At 38.0% G+C, this 26,430-nt stretch overlaps 1 protein-coding gene across 9 annotated transcripts; it reads left to right on the top strand.

Annotated features, from left to right (window-relative positions):
- Positions 1-23: 23 nt before the first annotated feature.
- On the top strand, positions 24-24,631 carry LOC111340430 (dystrophin). Of its 9 annotated transcripts, none has more exons than XR_015993350.1 (25): positions 24-179; positions 347-407; positions 1,588-1,649; positions 2,057-2,131; positions 2,882-3,089; positions 3,526-3,611; positions 5,140-5,219; positions 5,485-5,562; positions 7,350-7,461; positions 8,663-8,717; positions 9,271-9,310; positions 9,751-9,822; positions 10,238-10,383; positions 11,054-11,128; positions 12,868-12,942; positions 13,140-13,181; positions 14,727-14,751; positions 15,122-15,213; positions 15,785-15,986; positions 20,805-21,285; positions 21,545-21,679; positions 22,002-22,147; positions 22,793-22,866; positions 23,808-23,869; positions 24,094-24,631. XR_015993350.1 is itself a non-coding variant. In XM_088739185.1 (25 exons), the coding sequence occupies exons 1-25, from the start codon at positions 164-166 to the stop codon at positions 24,110-24,112; spliced, it is 2,463 nt and encodes an 820-aa protein (XP_088595311.1). In that variant the 5' UTR covers positions 24-163; the 3' UTR covers positions 24,113-24,631. The 9 variants fall into 9 exon arrangements, 8 of the variants coding, with proteins under 8 accessions (XP_088595311.1, XP_088595309.1, XP_088595310.1 ...); XM_088739185.1 differs by having other exon boundaries at positions 12,871-12,942; positions 13,143-13,181; positions 22,002-22,097; XM_088739183.1 differs by having other exon boundaries at positions 12,871-12,942; positions 22,002-22,097.
- Positions 24,632-26,430: the final 1,799 nt, after the last annotated feature.

The following is a 26,430-nucleotide window of genomic DNA, read 5'->3' as shown; positions in this document are numbered from 1 at the left end:
GCCGCTGGAACAAGAAGACCGCAGACGGATAAACAACGCGTTGCGTGAGTCGTTCGTCGTTCAGTCGTCCAGTGACTGACAGGACAACTAACTCCCAAGTGTAAAACTTAGAAATGTCGTAGCCATTTAGCCCCTTGTCTGTACCCTTCAAAGTGAAAACATAATGCCTGGGGTCACAAGTAAGTTCATGGGGAAAGATATCATCATTAAAGTAATGTAGATTGGTGTAAAACACATCTAGCTGTGGCGTGTTGTTGTCCTCAATCAAACAAAATTCTCTTTGGCGTTGTCTAGGGAAGAAGAGTAAAGGTCTATTTTACGCAAAGCCTGTCTTTCAAATTTCCAGGTAAATTACCAGATGGCTGGGAGCGTTCTGAAACAGCCAACGGAATTCCATACTACGTAAAGTAAGTTCATAATTTGCATGGATGTTTTGTTTTGTGGAAGTTTCAGTCGGCATTATGTACTGTGAAATTTGATTTCATCTGAAAAAGTAATTGTGGAGGTGAAAACTGGAATATGTTAATACTGATTTCTCCTTTGAAAGCTAAAATTCACAACAACAAACTAATGGTCTCTAGAAGTGTTTAAGTAACGAAAGAGGTAAGATTTCCGCACAGCCCCATACTTTATTATGCATAGAGTTCGTTGATAGAAAGAAAACGATGGTCTAAGCAACAGATTGGCATTGGAGCTTCGTCTTTGTTTTAGAATAGTATGGGACTGTGTGGAAATCTTTCCTTTAGGAGAAATTACGCATTGTACTTCTGAGAGAGAAAAGGTTTATTCGTTAACTGAAAAAATTTTAGCTCATAAAATTAAACTTGTACTTTTAAATAGGACTGTCTTGGATGGTAAAGCTAAATTAGTGAGTTAAAAGGTTGCGAATTGGCCACTTTTAGCTTATCAGTTCATTCTAGAATTTTTTTGGTGTTCCAAAATGTTTCCACACGTAACCTTTGTTACTTATGGATATAAAATGATGTTGGTGAAGTACCTTACATGCAGCTGTTTTCACTTGCTGACTATTGCTCGTAAGGATTTTCATAACCTGGTTGGAGAGGAAATGAATTGATTAGTGTTTGAGAGTACTTCTCATTATAACTTAAGGAAATCACTCAAGGTAACTAGACCATTAAAGGATTGGGTCCAAGAACCTTTAGACTTAGAGTTTCAGTTGCATAGAATTTGATACCTGATGAATTTAGGGAGTGCAACAATAAGATAAATTGCAATGATCGCAGAAAAACATTAACAAGGACACTGATTTTGAAAAAGAGAGCTCTACTCTCTGTTAATAGAAGCTAATTTTAATTATTGTTCATTTATTTGTTAATTATCACATAAGTTTCACATTCCATAATTAAGGTTTTTGAATTTCTCTAGATTAATTTTTTTTTATTTAGTAACACTAGGTTAATAACATCAGCTGTAAAGTTGCCAATTTTGTTGTGACTTGGTTGTTAACATATTTATACATGTTTATTTGACAGAATCATCACTAGAGCATGACAAATAACATTTTGATATTTACTTGCACACACAGACAATTGAAGTAACATACAATACATTTTTCTCTTGTGGCAGTCACGAAACTGAAAAAACCCAGTGGGATCATCCAGAAATGGTCAGTCTACTGGAGGAGACAGGTGAAAAAAATTATAATCATTGTTGTGTGTTAAATTGAAGTTGATTCTTGATTCCTTGCTTCTAAAATGGTGAAACACAGTAATTCAGCTAAGTGAGCAGACTATTCACATTTTGTATGGTTTTTTTTGTGCCCAAACCAGCTCAGCCTAATGCTTTCCTTAGAATGTTTAATTTAGATATTTCTTATAATATTAATATAGTTAAGTAATGGCTCTTTAATTTGTTTCACATTTTTAATGTTTATTTTCTTGTTATTAAACTGTCATCATTTGCTTAATCCAGTTAGAGACATCTGGTGAGAATTTATCAAAATCGAAACATTTAAATTCCCCCTATGATATTGGAAAAAATCTGGGGTTTATAACATGAATTTTCATAACTGTGATATTTTGTTTATCTGTTGCAGAGAGTTTCAGTAACATTAAGTACGCTGCGTACCGAACAGCCATGAAGCTTAGGGCTATTCAGAAGAAAACTCAATGTAATTTAAATTTAGTTAGTTGAATGTTCTTTTTTTCAATTATTTATTTTTAAAGAACTAGAACTTACTACAACACATTCCCTGACTGGACTAAAGTTTAACATCTCTGGATATCAAATGTTGTTAATTATTAAAAGTTCAATGACCTTATACACCGGTTGGCAGTTGATGGGGTACTTGCATTGCAAATCACCCACAATGAGAAAAATAAAGTAACACTAGCTCAATTTCTAGCCACTTGTAACACTTGATGGAAATAATTCTTTCATATTTATCTCAAGTAGTCTCTGAATCAACTGAAAGTAGATGTTTGGCCTTTCTTTTTACACATAGTTCAAAGAATTATATATCATTGTTATTACAACTTTAATAATTGTAGATTTAAACAGTTAGATGTGTAGCAAACTTTGTCAGTACAAACAAAGAAATCACTCAAGTGGGCTGATTTAGTCATGTACAGTTTGGGGAAGTGCTTTAAACAGTACATGCACCAAAAGCAACATGGTGGCAATTGTGTACCAAAATCATTGTGAGAGAATGATTATTTATCAAGGCAAAGGTTTCATGTTACATTTTCTACTTACAGTCATCCTATTGTGTTGCAAAGTTATTTGTTTGCAAATTTGAAATTAACCCCAAACATTACAGTTAAATTGTAGACATTATAGCTCTCACCATTCTTTTCTTGTTCAGAGTCCAAAAGAACTATAGATAGATGAAATTTAACTTTTTTTTCCCTTTTTATTGCAGTGTATATGGTTGATCTGCATGTAGTCAGGTTGTCTCTCAGTGATGAAGGAATTAACAATGGATATGTGGAAGGGAACTTGTCTGTAGCAAAACTATCCAAAATCATCACTGCTGTATTTGTTAATCAGAATGGAGATCGGAATGAATTTATTGATGTGTCTTTAGCAAGTGAACTGACTCTTAACTGGATCCTCAATGTCTATGATCCGTGAGTAATTACATGACTAACAAAAAATCTGATGTGCTTAACACTTTGTTTCTTTAAAAGTCAAGCATTGATTAAAACTTGATTAAAAGAAATAAACAAATATTGAAATTTTCTGCTACCCTGCATTCCCTTTTCAACAGTGTCGTAGCAAGGCATCTTTAATGCTTCCAATGCCCTTATAAGGTAATATGGTGTAGTAATAGAATAGTAACATGGAATATCCCACTTGTCACTTGTATCTCATGGCACACAAACTTGATTAAGTGCCCATGTGTTTACCAAGAAATTACAAATGACTTAGAATATTCTCTGGTATACCACTTCAAAGCACTGTACAACTAGTCTGTACTTGTATATCTCTAAGTTATACACATTTAGCACCATCACCAATCCCTCAATGTTGTGATTTCTTCCATTATTGTTTCTGTCATTGTAGGGAGAGAAAGGGATATGTGCCAATTCTTTCTTTGAAAGTCTGTCTTTCCATCATGTGCTCTGAAAAGATTCAAGAAAAATACAGATGTAGGTTTATTTTTTATTATTATTTTGTAACCGTATTTAAGATATTCCTCCAGCAAGAGATATAACTTGTCAGTCCTAATGATTTTTTTTTTTTACCTATACAATTATTTGGAAAGCTGAGACAGTAATAATTTAATCGCAATGAAAATAATACAAGTCTTAAAGCAGGATATGCCCATCAAAAGCAAAACATAGTTTCAAATTTGAGTTTTAAAAATGAGAGTAAAATTGATATTTCTTTGGAACACACACGGAAGGGTCTTGATAGAACTTGTGCAGGGCATGGTAGGTATCAGTCTGTCCTAACAAGTCCAGCTTGGCATCTGGTGTAGAGTTAAAGAAAAAAAAAAAAAAAAGAACCTGTATAAGAGTACTTTCAGATTATAGCCATTTGAAAACTTTTTGGTGACTTCAAGTGACTGAGACTAACACTAGATGATGAACTTAGTTTCAGTACTCATATAAGTGATATTATGTAAAAGGGCAAGTAGGAAAGTTGGTGTTCTAGTACGTCTCAGAAAAATGATTCCCGGAGAAGCCAAGTTACGATTGTACAAATCAGCAATTCTACCTAACTTAACATTATTGTCACATAGTGTGGCATTTTTGCAAAGCATCTGATGCAAGAAAATTAGAAAGGGTACAAGAATGGGCATTACGTGCTGTATATAATGATAGAAACGCTACGTATGAGGAACTCCTAGAAAGGGAAGACTCTCTAGTCTTGAGAACAGACGGTTACAAGATATACTAATTTTAATGTCTAAGGTTAAAAATTCACTAGCTCCAGAGCATGTATGTAATATGTTTTTTCAGCAAGATAAGCATGATTGTAACTTAGGAAGTGATTTTTCCGTTCCAAGATATAATACTGTTAAGTATGGCAAGCACAGTATCAGATATTTAGGCCCACACATATGGGGCAAGATAAGCCAGGAACTACGCAGTAAGACCAGTCTTCAGGCATTCAGGAGAGGGTTGCGTGCTCTCAATGTGCTTGGCTTGCTTGATGGCATGTGTGGCTGCTGTGCATGCTCATCTTAAAGAGGTGGGTATGCATATTGGCTTTTGCTGTGCGGCTGCCAGGTGTATTGGGAGTCTGCTCCCCTATCCTCTATTAAATTTGTCTTATTTAAATTTTCTAGACTTTTGACTTTCTAAATTCTGTATATACATTCTATTGCTGCTTATATGATTGTCTGTAACAATTTTATATATTGATGCTTTTTATATATATTAATGATATTTTGAGAATATATCCTTAATATTTTTACGTATACTCTATTTAATCCTATATTATACTCATGTTATTCATTTATAGTGTCCACAAATAGCTTTTAGCTAAATACCTTGACACTTCAATAAAGTTTATGTATGTATGTATGTATGTATGTACCAGATGTCATGAGAATGTAGGCAAACAAATATTATTTTAAATGGTAATAATTGCTTTACGTTCTATCACTTGTTGGGATTGTTTCTTGATTTTCCCATGTAACTAACCTGTTTTCTCTTTGTTCTTTTCAAGATTTGTTTTCGCAACTTTGTAATAACCAGGGATTTTTGGAAAGAAAGAGGCTTGATTTGTTCCTTCAAGAGATGTTGCAGGTAATTTTTGTTTTCATTCTTGTTTAAGGACTAACATTTCTCTTTGCATTAGTTTGACTCACTACTTCATACATGTACACATGCATTGTATGCAGTTTTACAAAATGCAGAATTAACTGAATTATACAGAATTATATACTGTACCTCTGTCTTTAGCCTTTACTAGAGTATTGAAATAGGAAATTACTTCAATATTTTTTTTTTTGGAGGCGGGGGGGAGGTTGTTAGTCATGATGCATATATTAATCCAGTTAATTTTGTGTAGATTCCCAAGAACATTTTTGAGGGCGGATTCTTCAGTGGGTCAAGTGTGGAGCCAGCTGTGAGAAACTGCTTTGAAAGGGTATGATGTGATGGTTTTGCACTTTCTGTTCATTCCGACAGTGCAAAATTTGAGGTGACGCTAGAAAACATTTAGCGTATAAGGATTTTGACCAAGCAGAGCTCCTGTTTCAGGGTTCTTGTTAAGAGACGGTAACCGGTTATTTTTACCAGCTGTTCAAGTAAATTTTACCAGCTATTTCACTGAGACCCGGGACTGAAATATTTACTAAAGTTATTCAACGATTTTTTTAATTTTTTTGGAAAAATTTCTCTTTTCTCCTTCCAATCAATGTTGTGAAGATATCTATCGCATGTTACCGGTTGGAAAATACACAATATGCTAAAGAAATCCTGCTTTTTTGACCAAATTCGTTCCTCGCAGTCACCTCGTGAAATGGCCTCTGCCATGTTTTCCATGTCATTCTTACGGCCAAGCGAAAAGGCCCAGCATTTATTGAGAAACGTCACGGTTGGCAACATGGTGTCCACACGTGGAAAACCTACCCCTAGACCCCGGTGGGGGCCTATGCGGCCCGCACACCCCAGCATGGGGGAAGGTAACAAAGTCCCTGCTATTTCTTATTTTTTACCTCCTATGAAAAACTTTAGCAAGAACTCTGTGTTTTTTTTTTCCCCAAGGTCAATCGGCGAAGTTAGGCCGACAGTGAGGCCCTATTCTACCGGCCCCTATTTAAAGAAAACCTCTGCTGCTGGTGCAATTCGTCATGAAACTATCAAAAATTATTTTTAAAGTTAAAGCTTTTTCCATTGTCGGTGAATGGGAATAAACTTTATCCTTTGGGACAAAATCGAAGGAGAAAGGGGTGACAATGAAACTGGACGACGAGATTAACCTTAACTACCGGGTATTCACAGTTGAATGGCCTTGACCGCGCTTTCTGTATAATAATATTGCAAAAAGTATTTATGGTGACGTAAAATCGTCACCTAAACGAAGGCATGTTAGTATTAGAACTCAAAGAATAATATTCAGAAGGTTTCTTCAAATAACTTGGGAAAGTTACTTTTCAAGCCTGCTCGTAAGATTTAATTAGTCGAAGTTCGCTCTACATGATTTGCCGTTATATTCGTCTTGTTTCATTTTCCGGTTTTTGCTGAATACGACTTCTGTTTGAAATCAACTGCTTTTTGGATTTAGAGTGAACTGAATTTCGGTAAATAAAGATAAAGAGATGTAGATCAGCCAATTTTAAGTTGCTGAAAGTCGCAATTTGCAATGCGTTGCCATTTAACGAATCTTTCTTCACTTTCTAGTGAATCTAATTTGCGTAGAATCGCGTAATCGAGTAAAATCTCACATTCTGATTGGTTAACGAAGCGAGGTATTTAGTGCGGAATTGTGAGGCGAAAACGAGGCTAAGTGACAATGTTTCGCATCTCTGTTGCGCTCCGGATAAAAACTAAAAACACTACTGCTATTTCCTTTTTCCTTATTTTTAGTCAATTCTGCGATTTAAGGAAAATCCATTACTTGATTCGTGAACTCCCCGTTAAATTGCAAACATCATCCTTTACCACCCGAAGGATGTTTATTTTCTGAGGGCCAAGGTGACGCCTTTTTAGATTTTATGAAACTGCCAGTGACGTGTAGAAGTGGAATCAGTGCATCTTAGTAAAGGCCCCTTAGATACATAAGCTTGTGTATGCTAAAGAACTCCAAACTACCCGAATGTCAATGGCTACAGTAATGTTCTTACAGATCTTCATTTTACTACTTTTGGAAACTGAATAAAAAGGGTTTTAGTATTTAATGCCACACTTGCACCGTTCCATTTTGTCAACCAGGTGTCCATTCCTGATAGAGCGTCAGCTGGAGAGTTCATCGAATGGATGATTGCAGAACCACAAACAATTGTTTGGCTACCCACACTTCACAGACTAGCTGTCTCAGAGACTGGTACGTATATATGTTGACTTGAAAAAAGTTAGTGAAACACTCCCTTAGAGTCGCTCTTTATGGACATCCATGACATAGGACTTATGAAAGAAGATATGTGTCGTTCCTATACCTGTTGTGTTTTCCGCCTTTTAAGTTAAACGGGATTTTAATTAAAGAGACGCTACTAAATGTATATCATCCTTGGAATGAGACCGTCCTGCTGTGAGTGGGTCTGTTCATTGACAAGAGAGAGTGAGATCACTTATGGGTGATCAGCAGCTACCCCTGGTGCCTTAACAGGCCTACATCCAGTGTCACACCCATGAATTTTAATCAAGCGCATCTTTGCAGGGAAAATGTGAATTTTAGATGCGTCAACATCATCATCATCGTTATTATTTGTCACCAGTACATGTACTATTAGTTTACATGGGGTTAAAATTTTGAGAATAGCGTAGATTAAAATAACTCAATGTTTCGACATCGTGATATCATTCTCAAGTGAAAGTTCACACAAACGTAATCTATTTAGACAAAAGTACTTGTTAGGCCTACTAACTTAGGAGATTGATCATCCAAGTCATTCAACTAATAATTTACAAACATCTGTTCTCCTTTATTATTTGGCATGAAACTTTCTGACACTCTATCATGCTTGTTTCAGGCGATAGCAAACGACGCTATGGTACCGGCGGGCATGGGTCGTTACGTGACCCAGCCCTAGACGTTTTTGATAGAACTCTGACTCAAGTAAACTGAAAGCGACAAAATCAACGATATTGCTCATAGGAAAACTTGGCGTGTGACCTCTCGGTTACCCTTTGATTTATTTACTATTGCGCCGATTACCATTTCGCTACGTTGCACTAACTGAACGCGTGTAACGGGCTATCAGCTTGGCTGTTTCTTATCTTTAATTTTCACATAGCAATGTTATCATGTCGTTACTTTCATCCTTATTATGATTGCTGTTCTTATTCTGCAAATTGTTTTAATTATTTTTATTATTTAAATTGTTGTTACTATTGTTAAAACTCCACAATTCACAAATCTCCTGTACAAGTAGTTGATCAACTCATGCTTTTAAACGCAATTGTCTACTTTTCTCCTTAAGAGTCTCGCAATGTACGTTGTCATTGTTCACATGATTTTGGGTTGTAACATGGAAAAGAAATAAGCGAGCTAATTGTGATCATCCTTGCTACCTTTTGTTTTTAAGTAAAACACGAGTCCAAATGCAATGTATGTAAGATGTACCCTATAGTCGGCTTCAGGTGAGTGCAATGAAGAATTTGTTTCATTTACTTCTTGGTCAAAGTGCCTTGGATGTATTTGATTTGCCTTTACATGCTTTTTAGAAAAACAGAAAGAACTTGCGAACCATGCACTTCAACATAGAGCATGCTCCCAAGGTTTGATAACCTGTTCCTGCTAGTCTTGAACAGTCATTACTGTGTGTGAAACCTAGCTAAGGAAAACAACAGTTTCCTACTTATGTCCAGTCCTCAGATGCATTTAGACCTTTAATAACAGAGCCAAAAAAGCAGGAGAGGAGAAATCGAAATTTACCGAAGAAAGTCAATTAAAATTACTTCAAAAGTCGCACAAACTTCAAGAAGAGACATGTATGGTTTGAAACTCAAAGCTTTCATCTTGAGCAACTTACGTTTCACACCCACGGCAATTTTCTTCCCCGTCGCCGAAAACTCTTTTGCTCTAAAATTCTCCGTGAAAACTCTCTCTCAAGCGTCAGATGTCGATCCATCTTCAGCGATTTCTTGTATCGACCTTATGACGTTTGTATTCTACGTTTTTGCTCTTCCTTAGATACCGCTGCTTAAAATGTTTCAACTTCGACATGTGTCAGGTGAGAATTTGAGGGTATTTAGTTCTGTTAAGTGCTCAAGTAAGTGGTATACTAGTTTGTTTCTGTCAAGAACATTCTGGATAATGGCTGATTTGTTGTTTGAATCCTTTGTACTACGACTAAGCTTCCTATGTCCGATTTTATCTTATCTTGTTTTCATTTGCATTTGCTATAGATGTGAGTTTTGACGAATATGGCAAGAGACGGTTTTCAAAGTGTTTTGATATTTTTGCCAATGCTATCAGTTATAATGCGGTGTTACACATTTATCCCCTCTTTATAACCAAGAATACCTCAATTATTTTACGACCCCCGAATTGACAAAACTTCCATGAAAACCTCGTTATCGAAGTCTCGAGTCTCATTCACTAATGATCTATACCTCCAACCAACGCAAAAGGGACAGAACAGTAAATGTTCCACCGTCTTGTTTCATAAAGGGATGCTTCTGGTCTGGTAGAGTGAGTAAACAACACAAAATCGGTCACCCCACACAGGAGTACTGTCTGGTGGTAAGTGTTAACATAACTATCTTGGTTGCCTACAAATCACTTCGGAAAGTAAGAAAGTAGCTTCTGTCTCTATTCTTGTTTTAATCTTAATATATAACTGTGGGAATTTGTGCGCGTTTGTTAGTTTATTAGTTTGATTGTTTCTTAAATTTCACCCAGGCGTGTCTATGTTACTCAAAAGTTACAGTGTCTCAGAATGCTCATAAGTTTGTTCCACTGACATAAAGCTCCACCAACTACTTTCACTTTCATGGCCACCATTACCCAAAAAATCATACTAAACGACCGATGATTTTTAAAGGAGAACATAACTGTCAAGAGTATTCCCTAGTAGCATTCGTAAATTCACTCCTACCTGCTTTGACTGAGTCCGTGGATGAAAACAATAACTTTACTTTTCTTGAAATCTCGAAAGTCAACACAAAAGGAGGACATGAAAGACTTCGCCAAAGTAATGCGAAATAAAGTGAGTAAGAAGAAGAAAAGGCAAAAAGACCCGTCCAAGGGAAGGTTTATTCCAATTGAAATGAAAGATGCTGCCCCTTCTGATGGCGAAGATGAGTAAGTCATTTTTAAAATGTTTTATTCTGTGTTATGAAAAAGACAGCCTTCAATTCCGTTGCTGATAATGTAGAACAGAGACAAATTCTGAGTGTGTTATTGTGACTGTGTCAAATGACCTTGTGGTATCAGTATATTTTAAATGATTGTCATTAATTGATGCAACTTTATCATGGAAGAGTAATTTTTTCTGAAAGCTTAGGAATTGTAGATCACGAAGGTGTATTCACTTACGGCAAAACTTTCAGGGTGTTCAAATTTAAATCCAAAAGTGTAGAGGTCCCTGATCGAGTTCGTTTTTGGTCGGATGTGACACTCTTTTCCTCGATGTTGTCTTCTGTGCACTTGCAAAAGGAGTTGAACTTTGGTGTTTTTACTTCCAGGACAAAACAAGTTTAAACTTACAATACTTCAGCGAAAACTTTCGAGGCGCGTCGTGGAAGACTCTACACAAACGTGTGATGATAACAATTTACTTCTCATGATTAACAGCTATCAGTTAGAGAGAATAAATGGACAGAAACGTTTCCATTTGTAACTCTATTAAGAATCAATCTTTACAACTTCGTTCTTAATCAATTTTTCGAACGAAAGGTCTTATTGAGAACCATCAGAACATTCCACAAAATATGGCTTATTTTTAAAAAATTGTTCGATTTTCAATGTTTAGGGATTCTGTGGATTTTGGTACCCCGGGGGAAGTTTTACCAGGTTCAAACGTCAAGGAAAGAGACGACGCGGTTAGGTTAGTTCGTAAAGGAAGGCGTGATATTAATGTTAAATGGAAATATTGAGATAATAATGATAGTAGCATAAATAATAATAACAACAACAATAGTAACAACGATAATAACCGGAATGGATTGAAGAGATCAGATGCATCCAGAGGTACCCAGAGGTAGTTTGAAGCTGGATGCGGATAAAGTTGCAAAGGTCATCTGTAGAAGACAAATTGGAATGCACTTAGTCCAGATGGCATTTTAAACTACGGGTGGAAAAAGCGCGTGTTTCACACTAGGGTGTGGTCAGTAGGTTTTAGGCCGTTGGGAAGTACGAGCATGAGTTTCCTCTGTGCTTCTCTGGTGGAAAGACGAGATAAATACTGAAGGCAGATGGATTTTAGAGTTACAACTGATGTTCTATTACGTTTTGCGTGGCATCACCTCTCGAAGTATGCTCCGACGCATACAATCACTGGTCTTCAAGAGATCTACCGTCAGCTGTACTGACGAAGGTATACTAACACTGACAGGAAGACAGGGTCCGATCCGAGCGAAGACGAAAGTGTGTGGCAAAGGGCCGGAGAGTGTAGCTCATATCCTGGCAGGCTGTGGCGTATTGGTGCAAACCAAGTACATCGAAAGGCACAACAACGCCCTGAAGACCTTATTCTTCGAGGTGATCAGATCACTGTATAACAGCTACACAGCATCCATGGTACACCAAGTCAAGCCCAAGCCAATTTATGAGAACGAGCGAGTCGGTGCGTTTTGGGACGTTCTGTTATTTGCAGACAACACCCTGGTCAAGGCAAACAGGATTGTTCTAGTTTCACAAGGTAGATCCATATATACAGACAAGGTATTTTAAGTGCTTCAGTAACTAGGAACTTTTCCCATTTTGAAGAATCATATCAGGTCTACATATTTTAACAAGTAGGGTTTTCGTATATTTTTAATGATATTGGTCTTAATCTCTATCACGAATGGCTACGACTCGCGCCGCCCAACTACCTTGCTTAGGATCTGGGTGTCCTGAAGTTTTGCACTGCAGTAATAACAACAAGAGGAGAAGGATAGAGTTGAAATGAATAGCAGAATGGAAAAAAAAAACTCTGTATGGCCAATTTTTTAGCTAAAAGTTCTGTAGTGGGTGCATAGGGAAGAGAGCTTGAGACAATGTCGGAGGCCCTCATCATTGCTGTTCAAAACCATGCAATACGAACAAATCACATAAAAGCAAATACCGACAAGTCCCGAAAGAACGTCGTTCCCAGAATGTTTTATCTGATAAAAGAACAATTAGCCACATTGTGAGTGATTGCCCTGAATTGGCCAAAGTTGGAGTGTACGTGGAGGCGTGGCAACATAATAAAGGTACTTGAACTTGGCAGAAACATGCGGTTTCAGCGGGGGGAGGGCAAGCTGAACATACTGCCGGCCAATTATCTGTGATGGTCAACACGAAAGCTAGTTCTTCATTAATTTTGATAACCGATGAATCACATATTATGAGAGTTGCATAATGAGACAACAGAGTGTGAACTTTAGGCCATACCGTATTTTACTCAAATAAACGCCGCCCTCGATACAATGCCGTACTCAATTGGTGGACTGTTGTGTTTGTTCGAGTTGTCCTTGTTTGCAGTTTTGTCCACTCCCTTCATTATTTCTCTCTTTTCTCTCCTCTGCCGTCCTTGTACTTTCACCCACTTCTTTTTCCCTACACTTTTTTGGCGTCGTTTTCATCTAGTAATTTCTTTAGCAGACCAGAAAGTCATGAAACAAGAGAAGAAAGGAACGCAATCAGGGAAAAGCCTTCAATGACTCGGCCCATTGTGTGAGTTGAAGTCTAGGGAAGGTTGAGCACCTTCATGTGTGTTTTGTATCAATCCGTTGTCAATACCGCACTTTACTTTAGTGCTACTAATGGCAAACGTAGATCATTCCTCATTTGACATAAAATCGTTTTGGATTTTTATGATTTTTTTTTCTTTCTTCCCTTTGAAATTGGTTGGTTTTTTCTTTGTTTCCTAGCAGGGATGATGAACACGGTCTGATACAACATTATGCAAAGAGGTATTATACCTATAACTAACTTTGTGTTATTTTGAGATACAATGACATATATGAAGTTCATATATTTTGTACTGCGGTATTAGATACATATGATGCACGATCCTTGCAGTAGATAGCGCTATTTAAGCAATAACGAAAATCAGACCTGAAAAAAATCAGGCCTGTACGGGATTCGAACCACTGACCTCTGCGATACTAGTGCAGCGCTCTAGTATCGCAGAGGTCAGTGGTTCGAATCCCGTACAGGCCTGATTTTTTTTTTTTTTAGGTCTGATTTTCGCTATTGCTTAAATAGCGCTATCTACTGCGAGGATCGTGCATCATATGTATCTAATACCGCAGTACAAAATATATGAACTTCATATATTTCATTGTATCTCATTTATCACTTTCACGGGTTTATTACGAATCAACTTAACGGCCTGCTCCCAGTTGGCTTGTTAGCTCAATTGGTAGAGCGCTGCACTAGTATCGCAGAGGTCAGTGGTTCGAATCCCGTACAGGCCTGATTTTTTTCAGGTCTGATTTTCGCTATTGCTTAAATAGCGCTATCTACTGCGAGGATCGTGCATCATATGTATTTGTGTTATTTTGTTGGTTAAAGCGGTTGAAGAGAATCTCCAAACCAAATAGATTTTTTCGAAAATTCCAATTCTGTCTGGTTTTGACGATTCGCACGCACTTTTATTCAATCTCCAGGTCAGTTATCAATATTACATTAGCTGACCCGCAATTAGCCATAGCTCTTTTAAAACTGGTCGGGACAGGTAGCCCCATGTACGAGTGGAAAGGATATTTTTTTTTCTCCCGAAAAATATTACTCTATTATTTTCTACGTGCAAGCGACCGACAGGACAATTCTGTCAACGGTAAGAGGGGACGCAAATTCATTGTTTGACACCCACAAGCTTTGGCGGTCATCACATGAGGTTGAGGAAAGTGCTTCGTAGAACTGAGAGATGTCCTCGTCACAGAATTATTCCTCTCCTAGCTTAAGGACTGCGTTCTCAGTGCCAAAGGAAAAAGCAGCTGCCAAAAGCTGCTTCATTTAGCCATTTGGGACCAACCGGTCGAAATTGTTAGCTTTCGTTTTCTCGCACTTGCTCATTGCTTCAAACGCGTAGGAAATCGCCAGCCACGCAGGCTAAGTATTCGATGACTTGGGTCACTAGAACAGGGGCGTCGAAAGGATTTTTCAAGGGTGTACCCCACCTTTCTGGGCCCTGTGTACTTACCTGGCTGTCCTGTTGGGTGAGGATTGAGTAATGCCTCCCATTTATATTCTTCTGATTCGCATTCTTTGTGTCATGAATGATGAGGTTGGCTCAATGTTCATCTTATAACTGAGTGGGTTCACAGGACTCTTTCTAGCTACGCCTTTGTGCAAGGTCGAAAAATAGCCCATTTGTCCCAGAGAAATTCATTTTAGTTTGATTGTTGCGTGGTTTTCTCAAAATGAACTGTCATAAAGATAACTTAGCACTTGTCTTTATTGTTTCACTAATTTTAAATGATGTTTTCTTCTCTCACTCCTTTTTTTCCTAGCTTGACCGGCGAACCAGAGTCAATGGTAGGTGTTTCAGAGGAGGTGACTACTGACTTCTGAATGCCATTGTAATTTTTTTCGAAGTTTCGGAAATTAGGCGCACCTCAGCAAAATATAGTAAGTTTTTCGTTCTGGTCTCAGCTGGGAATCACGTAAACTAAACCAGAATGACTGAAATTAAAAGGAAGCTGGTCGTTATTTGATGTCGCATGCGTAAGCGATGATGAAAGATCGAATCCAACTTTTTTAATTTAACATTGCCCATGGCTATTCGAGCTTTGAAACATTTTTAAAGTGCGACCTTGTATAGCGTTCATGGATATGATTAGGACAATGTTTGCACATAGACCGGAGAGGTTGTAATCGTAAAGTGTATATTGTGTCATCTTTTCAGTCTCCCGGTTCTGCTCAAGTCGCAAGAGACAGAGATAGTCAAAAGAAGGTAGAATTGGAGCATCTGATCAAAAGTTTGGAAAACGATAACAGGTGTGTTGGCATGCACAGGTGTCTGCTCACTCTCGTCCTAACGCATTCTTTCTCCAGAAATTCTGCACGCTGAGGTGAAAGTGAAATACCATATACGTTGTTGTGGTGCGTACGCCTTTTGTAAGAGTATTCCTTACTATAATGGTTTGAATTTGCATTACTTCTTCTCTTAAGGCATGTGCCATTTGTAAAGGTATTCCTTATTAGAATTGTTGGCATTTGCTTTACCAGTCCTCATGGATTATGCGCCATTGGTTAAGTATCCTTCATGAGAATGGTGTTAGTTTCCCCTAGTTTTTCTCATAGAACGTGCACCATTTGTGAAAGTAACCTTTATCAAAACATTCGCGTTTTCTCTTGTAACACTTGTAGAGTTTGGGTCATTTGCTTAAGTACTCCATAATTAAAAAATGGTTTGAGTTTGCTTCACTAGTTATCGTCGAACGTGCACCATTTGTGTAAGTCTTAGTTTCATTCCGTTTCTTCAACTTGGAAGTTTGGTAAAAAAAACTCAGATTCAGGGGGAATGCTGTTTGAAGTAAGGGTGGTTCTATCTTTTCTTTCTGTCCAGGGCCTTACAAGGCGAAATCGATAGTATATATCAACTTCGACGTCAGCATCAAAGGGAACCTATCGTTCCTGTTGAGGACCCTTCCAGAGAGGCCAATTTACGACGCAAGAGGGAACGTTTGGAGGCACGTGAAGAAGTTCTCGAGGAACATAACTATCAGTTGCAAGTTCAGCTTCATCGTTTAAGGATCCTTCTTCAACAGGTACAGGCAAAGGTTGAGGTACAACGCTCGCAGGATTGGATCTAGCTTAAATTACCTAGGAGCAATTAATGAACTACTTCCTACAATGTTGAAAGATTACCGGCCTAACTTGTGATGAGTAAAAAGAATGTAATCATACAGACGAAACTGTCTTGAATAAGCAAATTCTCAGAGCTGCGATACCAAAATTCAGCGGCCGTCTGTTAGGAATGGTTAAAGGGAAATTTCAGTTTTGCCTTAAATGGTACATGCGTGTCGCGATTTGATCGCATCTTTTTAAGCGCTGCAATTTTGGGTGGTATGTGATGCCGACAGATGTGATTTGTTTACATGTAGCTGTCTTGAATTTGGGAAAATGTTTATTAACTTTATGTTAGTGATGAGATTCGTATTTCTTTGTACACAAAAATAACTAAGTTCCTTTATAGTCATTATATGTGTTATATAACAGCAGAAACCTGTGTAAGTAGGACTCCTGGGGACAAATTCGTTCAGAAGTAATCCCTAAGATTTTTTCATCAACTTTAAACGGAAAAATACTTTTTTCTCAATTTTAAGATTTCATAACCCAGTAGCATTTAAAATGAAATTTAACACGGGAAAGTAACTTTAATTTTGACGTCAAAACCTTGAGCACCGTAATCATGTTTACCGTAGCAGTACGAAATGAACTTGATATATGATTGTATGCCCTTTGTTTTATCATCAGAAAGGTTTTGACTGATCAAACTCAGAGGGAATTTGTTACCAAACGTAACAGTAGCTTCTGCCCAAGTTTTTAAATTTTTTGTCTCGACTTAATATTACTTTGCCCCTTTCAGAGGCTGAAGTGATGTTTTTATTGTTCATCTTAAACACGAAGGCGCGCTATATAAGGAAGTCTTCCCTGGGAAGACCTAGGCTCATTTGTCACTCACCGTTGACGTGTGCAGTTCAAATTTAAATGCTGGTAGACGAACAAAGGGAGCTAATGAGATATCTATTTACGTATGATGCACGATCCTCGCAGTAGAGAGCGCTATTTATGCAATAGCGAAAATCAGACCTGAAAAAAATCAGGCCTGTACGGGAATCGAACCACTGACCTCTGCGATACTAGTGCAGCGCTCTACCAATTGAGCTAACAAGCCAACTGGGAGCAGGCCGTTAAGTTGATTCGTAATAAACCCGTGATGATAAATCAGATACAATGAATATATGAAATTCATATATTTTGAACTGCGGTTGTAGATATGTATGATGCACGGTCCTCGCAGTAGAGAGCGCTATTTATGCAATGGCGAAAATCAGACCTGAAAAAAAAAAAAATCAGGCCTGTACGAGATTCGAACCACTGACCTCTGCGATACTAGCGCAGCGCTCTACCAATTGAGCTAACAAGGTATTGCATAAATATTTACAACCGCAGTTCAAAATATATGAACTTCATATATTCATTGTATCTGATTTATCATCACGGGTTTATTACGAATCAACTTAACGGCCTGCTCCCAGTTGGCTTGTTAGCTCTATTGGTAGAGCGCTGCACTAGTATCGCAGAGGTCAGTGGTTCGAATCCCGTACAGGCCTGATTTTTTTTTTTTTTTTTTTTTTTTTTAAGGTCTGATTTTCGCTATTGCATAAATAGCGTTCTCTACTGCGAGGATCGTGCATCATACGTATCTACAACCGCAGTTCAAAAATATATGAACTTCATATATTCATTGTATCTGAGATATCTATTGTTTACTTCTACCAGCATGGTGGCATGAGGTAACGTGCGAACCACCTAATTCGATCACAAATTTATCGCCAGAAATAAAGACAGTTTCCATTGGAGAAAGGAAATACAAATCTAAAAAATTCTTGTATTGTGATGAAGACATAAAACAATTTTGAGGAATGCGCCCGCTGTTCACTGCTTTGGAGTAGCTGTAGCTCAAACTGACTTGACTCTAAGAGTTGTACATCACACGACGGTTGATTGACAAATGGTCCAGTGGGACCTAAGGCTTTTTTTATAGGGCGCCTTCGTGTTTAAGAATAGGTGAAGTGCATATGCCTCATGCATCACATCACCTCTCTGGAGGAAAAACGAAAGGAATTATCGCGCCGAGTTGACTATAGCCAACATCATGTCAAACGTGTGCTCTTGGAATAATTTTGATATTAATTTCTCTTCATTTCGATATTGCTGTGCACGTCTACAATTTGCGTTCCCTCTCAAAATTTTTGAAAGGAAAACAAAAGGAAGTCTGTGCTACTTCCGACCGCTATCAGTGCATAGTAATCAAATGACGTTGGCATTGCTATGCGTCCAGAGCTGAATTAAAACCAAATGTTAAGGAGTTTACCCAGCCGGAACTGAATATTTTAACAAATAAAAGTCTTTTGAAATGAAAGAAACGTTTAAAGGTACGAGATACAATACTTCCGAGACAAACATTAAAGTCTGTTTGAGTTCCCTCTCATGCGGCGATAAGCAAAAATATTGTGCGCAGTTTGTTCAGGCGTTTTGTTTTGTGATGAAGCGTTGACTTCAAACCAATGTAACAATAGAAAGGGCAACTCCAACCGTTACTGAATGTTGGAATTTTAAGCTTTAACGTCAAATTCTTCTCGTGCGGGAAAAAAAACCTGCAGTGTAATGATCGCTTCTTGCATGAAACTCGAGTTACAACTTTACTGTCAGCTTTCGATTTCAACGTTTTTGAGAAGATGTAAATACATACCAGCATGTGAATAAACTTCAACAAAGATTTTGATACCCACCTGTTAAGTAAATCTCTAGATATAAACTTAACATTTACAGTATGTTGCGTAATGAACAGCAATAATTGTAAAATTAAAAGTAAGCTCAATTCAACCATTGTTGTCGCTTTATCTATCTGTCATAGGAGGAAAATACATTTTCCGGTCTTCTTGAACACGAGGAGAAAATGGCCTCTATTTTTGCCTTAGTTAGCTTCAGATACTAATCACCAACCCCAAACGGTAGTGTACCCCTGTTTTCTATCAGAAAATCTCAAATGTACTTCTAAATCGATAATTTTGGTTTGTTTTCATCTTTTTGTAGGCTTCGTTAAGTGTGTTAACGTTCATTTTAATTGAATTAGAAATCTAAATCTCTATTACCTCCTTAGTACAGATTTCAAAACAAATAAATGAATAGTAATAATGAACAAAAAAATATTACATTTTGCAATACTGTAAATATAATATGAAAACACCACTCATTCTTAAACATAATCCTTGTACACAGAAACAGCTTGTGAACTAAAGCGCCTCAAAAGGTGTTGATTTTGCTCCGTTCCTATCGAGTTTAGTCTCCACACAAATGTACATATATTTCAGGGAAGGAGTATTTCTTTCAAAATGATAAATCTATTATATTTACGAACGCGTAGTTTAGCATCCGTAGAGTATGAACTGTTTTTTTCTTTTTTTGTTTTTTTTTGTTTTTTTTTTTCTTTTTGCTGCATACCATTCGTTATTCATAAATCAGCATTACGATTGAGGAAAATCCACTGTCTGACTCCTAAATCACAAAAAAAAGTGAAGAATCGGCTTTACTGCACTGAACTTATCAATTTTACGAGCCACATGCAAATGCTCTACGTTCCATGCCGGGGTTCGAAGTTACGTCACTCAAACCTTCTAACCTCCATTGTAATGGTTGCGATAGTTTTTCGTAGGGTAAAACGAACAAGAAATGTTTTTTAAATCAAGAGGCAACTGATTAGCCGACCTGTAGTAAGGGAAGCCTATCGTGATTAAATCTGTTACAAATGAGCGCGTTAGACGAATCATTAATGACTCCAGCATTCTTTTTTACTTACGGGAGAACACAGAACGAAGGCTTAACAACATTCATAACTTTTCTTTCATGTGTTTTGTCGACCTCTTTTCACAAAAGCTTTGAAATGAAGCTGTGAACGGTCTCATTTACACCAATGGAGGCGACATATATTTCTAATGGAATGTACCGCACAAATAAGTGCTTTTCGCGCGCGTTGATTGGCCATCTTGATGGTAATTAGCCAACTACTACTCACATCCGAACAGCTGACGAGAAGCAAAAATATAAATGGCTTCCCATTTCACTGTAATTTGCAGAGGGAAATTTATTAATAAGCGAGGTCTTACCCAAGAACTAAACACAAAATGAGAACAAAGTTTGGTTCCTAAGTATGTAATGGTTTGTAATGGTAAGATGGTTTATCTTTTTAATTTCAAATTTTAGGACAAAATATCAGTACCTCGTTTACGAAAACCAGGGAGCACTATATTTGCTACGTAAACAATAAAACATCTCATGTTGTGCCGCATGGTTTCAACAACGAGGCGAATTTCTCACAGCATAATGTTAAACTGAATGAACTAAGTTCCTCGGACGGATCAGCTAGTTAAGTGCCTCCGGATCAAGTCAATAAGTTCTTCCAAATGTTTTGTAAGCGTTGATATGCCGTTCCCGGGAATCGAGACATTTCCCAGCATTGTTTGGTGTAAACTAAAATAACAGATCATCTCAGTGCTGGTGGGCTTGATGGTGAGTATCTACCTCCACTTCGGTTAATAATTGAGAAATACGTTCAAGTCCTCTTTACTCGAGCGCTTGGCTTTTATAGCTTTCCTATATCGCGAAATTGTGGCCATTTGTTCAAGTGTGGGGTTTTGAAAAGGCAAAACTCTAATCCCTCTCGGGATGTCTTGGAGTCGCAACTCTCGACCAGTTTGAGCTTATTCTCAGGCTAATGAGAATCTTTTGATGAAAAAAAGAAGCGTTAGATAAGATGTAAGATAAAAAGATGCGATATGTCGTTTTATACTTCATTACAGGATGAAGCCATGCAGCTCTCTTCGCCAGAAAAACCATCTGTTCATCCTTCTTCTAAGCCTTACAGAACTGCGTCACCCTCAGTCGCAACCATTGCTTCTCCCTATACGGGTTCTGAACGGAACAATACCATGATTTCATCGGAAGTTAATTTTTCTGGTGGCATTAACCAACCTCCTTCCGTGCCAGGCATGTTATCAACTCACTCCTCAAGCCAACATTCGTCTGTTCCACAAGCAACATTTCTCACATCAAGTCCATCAATGCAGCTAAATTCTCCTCGGTACTCCTTGTCACTTGGGCATCCTTACCAAAAACCACAGTTCGGGGAGTTCCAGAGATCCTTGGCAAGTAATCCTTTTCTTCCTAAAACAGCTGCTGAGTTGGGCGTGGCAGGTCGATCCGTCATTTCTCGCGAAGGGATTGAGCTCAGTAATATTGTCGATAGAATAACTTCTACTTTCCCTTTGGATGCTCACTCAGGTAATTGTTTCTACACTTCTGTGGAAATGTAGAGACAACCTTTGTCGATGACTGTCAGTTAGAGTGTGTAAAAAGTTGTGGATGTGTCGATACTATTGAAGCGCGATTTTGGACACTTTATGCCCTTATGGCCGGCACGTGGCGGGTGCAAAGCGCAGAATTTGCTAATAACTCATAGAAAAAAAATTATCTAGTCGTCCGAGAACCAAGAGAGATGTTTAAAATGGTCAGTACAATTAGTTTAACAACCACTTTTCAGGTACGCTGCAGAAAGTAAAATTCAACCGAAGTACAATAAAAACAGCGAGTGGTCGAGTGGTCAGCGTGTCGGAGCTGCGATCCGCCGCTCCCGGGTTCAAGTCCCGCCCTGGCCACTACCTGGATTTCTTTCACGGTAGCCCCGAGTTTCAAATCCTCGGCCATGCTTGTAATATAGCCAACTGGTTTGCCTTCGTCCAGTTGAGATTCTTAATAATGTTATTTTCAATTTGAATTATTTGTTTCGGTTGTTTGGTGGAAAACCTGTAAACTAGCTTCTAGCTAAGTGTTTCTCCACGTTAAAAACTGTTTATTATTATTTATTTTTACAGCGTACTAAGAAGTATAAAATCTTGAAATTATCTATATTAAGATTAAGAAAGATCTATGGGTTTTAATTCAAGATACCTAAAACTGGCAATATATCAATGTTTTGACTGCTGAATAATTTTTTGTAGACTTGCCAGTTGATATACACAACGATATTTTTCTTGCTGCAAGTATTATTGGCGAAGCAATGCAGTGTATGGTCACTGAAATGTCGCGGAACACGGGTAAGCAAAGACTCCCAATTTGGACGGATATTTTGCAGGACCGGTGTTGGGTAAGATTTTTCTCTAGTTTTAGAGTCTTTACACCCGACAGATTCCTATCATACATGTTATTTCCCCTTGTAATACAAGTTAAAATTGGTTTGTGAATGAAAACATACACTTTCCTTTTTCGTCTGTTTTCATTAGTTTCTAGCATTTCGAATTCTTGTGTACATTTAACGAGCATGAGACGAGTTGAATTGGTTGATTATCGTTTATTGAAATTGAACAACAAGATGATGTGGGGTTCCCAAAAGAATCAATCTTTTTTCCGAGTTACGTTGAGTATTTATCAAGTCATGTTCGTTGCATATGACTTGCTGAAAGCTGGAGGCAATTCCTGTGGGAAGGTTGGAGGCTATCATAGGGACTTTGTGTAAAACTGTTACCACAGCTGGCCAGGGAATTTTACAACTATCAATAAAGTAATGGAAAATTATGGAATTTCACAAAACTATGACGGTGGTAACCATGAATCTGTTTTATTACACTGTTGCAATTGCGTTAATTTGCACTACTACTATTTTAAGGTCGATTAAATCTCCATCAATCTACAAAATAAATTTCATCGATTAAAGGTCGAAATTTCATCGATTAAGGTCGATTAAATTTCCATCAAACTACAAAATAATTTGTCCCTTTTTCTCACTGTAAAGAATCTGAGAAAGCGGGACTGGAAGCTGGCAGAATATTGACTCGAGAGAATGGCGGGACTGACTGCGGTGGGAAGGTAAATGGCTAAAGCTTTGAGGCTGGGCACATTTTGGACTGAGTAAAAGAGACGAATGCTTTGCGAATTATACTGTTTCTTTCAGAATTAGTAAATTAAACAAGGCTTGGAAGCCTTGTCTGTAGTCATATTGACAGATTGGGAGAAGACACAGTTATCATTATTTGTTCGTTAATTTAAATTTCGTTTACAACATTGTCACCATTATCTGAGGTACTTGTGTGTAATCTCAACCATATTTCGTCATCAGATAATAACTGCTCTGATTCGCGCAGTTTTTCGAACATTATACCTTAGCTAAAACCTCTATTGAAACCTCAGATAAATAATTGTAAAAGGTTTGAGTGAAGCGGAATAAAGGGAGTAATCTGACGATCTATTCCAATTGGGCCAATTTCGTTGGCCCTAGCGAGCTCGCTTACCTGCTTAATTTTTGTAGTATCATTCTCGACGACAGTATACCTTTCGTATCCAGTCTTTCTATGTCAATAGCACTCAGTAAAATTGTTGCAAACTATGGAGAAAAATATCAGAATGAAAATCATTGAATCATTCAATTTTGATTTACAAGCTGAACCTGGCCAACCTACGCATTAATTATTTTCCTGAATTTGAGTGGCAAGCATTAGTGAAATGGTTATATTTGATTGACTAGCAGTATTTAGTGTTGATTTTACGTGGATTTTTTATCTGTACAAATTGATCCGTTCGATTACAAGAAGCTTGAGTTCGGACAGGCCAAATCGGACTATTTGTTTCTGCACCAGCCGAACTAAATAACTAGTTCGGAATGTTAAGGATCAATCATCCCCAAACAGTTCTCGTGGTGTACAGTAACGTTTACGTTATGTTGGAAGAGAACGACAGATCTCTTCTCCTTTTCATGTAATTTTCTCTTGTTTCACTTTCGAACAAATCACTTTAATTTTTGTCTTTGTCAGGAAACTTTCCCTGGCGAAGGATGTCCTGGAGGAGACTCTTATAAAAGATTTTCAATGCATAGGTACGCGTGACTATTGCTTTTATTGCTTAGTCGAGTAAGTGAGGTAAAGGTGAGGATCGATTAAGGGTTGGTGGAAAAGATGTTTCCTTTGTTTTGTTTCAACTTCGTTCTTCTCTGCTTCAGTGTGGTCGTTCTCACGATCGCTTCTCTGGAAAACCAGATTAGCTGAAGGTAACCTTCGACTTGATTAAAACTATTTTTATCTGTTTGTTTTTTATTAAAAGTGCCTCAGGATCTGATTAAGGATACCTCTGATTCGAAGAGGCCTGGACTGGAATTATAGAGGGGAGATTGCTGGTGAAATCGAGCCTGTATTCTACGAGATGGACATAAACACTTTACTGAATACTCAAACTAGTTTGAGACTTTCGTTTCATAGAAAATTAATGTCTACTGTCCAAGTTTTAGTGTCAGTTAATACTGCTCCCTGTTAATAGCTTTGGTTATGATAAAGAAGTCAAAGATAATTTATAAAACTCTATCTTTTATCAGATTCAAATTAACTGCTATACATCCTGTCTTGTGGGGAGGGGGGTGTGTAATTCAGAAAAAAGAACGGTTTTTAATCTGAGCAATAAACTAGACCACGAAAGCCTGGAGAGGAATCGCAAACCAAGTTTGTCCCTTTGTCCGTTGATATGGAATCCTCCTAATTCACTGAAGAAAATATTCTCTGAATCTTTTATAATTGTGGGATAGATTTGGATTTTATTTTAAGCGTCCGCGTGTGCCATTAAAAAATTAAACAGAACTTTTAAAAAAGTTGCAATAGTAATAGACGCGAGGAATATAGCGTGTAAAGCCTCCGTACCTCCTTTGTACCAGATGTTGTGTACTGAAAAATTGGGAAGGCAGGTCAGGTGAACCGGTGTCGAGCACCAACTTTCGTCACTCGAGGGGTAATATATTCCAGGGAGCAAATAGCAAACACCTACCCGTTCGAACAACAATAGTGTCAAAATTCCACCGCATCAGCCCCTCTTCATGCACTCTGACGTAATTTTTGCTTTGCCATCAACCTCATACTACGGGATTCAAATGTTGAACTATAGCTTGGCGACAGTGTCTGATAAAATAAAAGATAATCTCTCAGAGGAGGGTTGCTTCTTTTGTCCCATCGCAGTACAACACCTTCCGGGGGGTCGATACGATCAGTTCGACCTGAAACAATGCGCCCCGTGTCTGTCAACTGGAACCCAAACACCTGTTCAAAACCGAACCCACGAGGAGGAGTGACAATTTACAATTCATGTTTAATTTAAATTTGTAAGGATTTCTGTGACCGTTTTGTGTAACTCGGAAAACTTTGCACCTCGTACACAAAATGTAAATCGGCCGAACTTTTCTGTAGGAGTTGCGAGGAGGTATCTACTTGTCAGTAATAGAACGTTACTTGCACGTTGGGACGGAGCTATCAGCTAAAGATGAGTGCGGAACTTAAGAGTCAACGGTCAAGCTAGTGGTTCGTTTCAGTGTTGCTTACATGAAATTATGTCCATTGACTCCCAGTCACACGATGGAAGTTTAGTGCATATGCATCTACTCCACCGCCAGCCTATCTTGCTATTTTACTGACAGGTAAAAAAAAATATAGATTTAGCCGAGCCTAAAAGCGGAGCTCCCAAGTTCGTAATATTAATGATAACATAAAAGATGTACATTTGCCAAGACTCGCCTGAGTCACCCCTTCGTTTTGATAGTCTCCCCTACCCTACCCGTGCAATCTGAGTGCACGTGCGTACGAATGTACGCTCGGTCAGTCACGTGACAAGCAAACGAAAAGAGGTTGACCATATTCCATGGGTATGAGGTTCTGCCCCAGGCGCGCTTCGCGCGCGTTGGAGCCCCGTTATTATTAGACATGATATGGTCAAGAAAAGATACAAAAAATGCACTACCAAGAAAACACGCTACGGTAAGTACTCTCTCATTTACTGAAGCTATATTGATGCTGATCAAATTGCTCCAACCGTCGTGGTTAGGATATGAAAATACTTTGTCAATAATTATAAACAGAACCTTGAACAATTGTACTCTTGTTACTGTAACACTTTACATCCGAAAGAAATGTATGGCAGATGAAGCGGAATAATAATTGAACATGGTCTGCACAGATGTTAGGCTTAAACAGCTTAAGGATGGATATGCACTAGTCAAAGTAAATTCCGACCCCCCATCCCCTCTCCCACCCCACATCAACTTCGGGATACAGGTGGGAATTGGGTTCAATCGGGTGCAAAAAGTGACATGCCCCACCATCCAGAGAAACATTCTGCAGGAAATAGCAGAAAATACCCAACCCCCTAGGGCAACTTAGGATGTTCTTGAATAATTTGTCCTTGAAGATTTACAAGGTTGTAGAATTAGATTTTAAACATGCTAGTTTATTTTATGGACAATTTAGTCCATAAGTTACATAAAGAACATTCAGAAAGGTTGTCTTTTGACAAGGATGGCTTTCCACTGACAAGGACTGCAAAAAATTTTTAAGTAGGGGAATTTACTTGTTTTTTTCAAAGCAATAAAACGAAAATCAATCGGCATTTCAATATTAAATTGTT

This window comes from Stylophora pistillata, chromosome 11, assembly GCF_964205215.1.
Source record: "Stylophora pistillata chromosome 11, jaStyPist1.2, whole genome shotgun sequence".
Taxonomy (NCBI): Eukaryota; Metazoa; Cnidaria; class Anthozoa; order Scleractinia; family Pocilloporidae; genus Stylophora; species Stylophora pistillata.
Note: the sequence above shows the minus strand (reverse complement) of the source record. Positions and strands in the feature narration are given on the sequence as shown.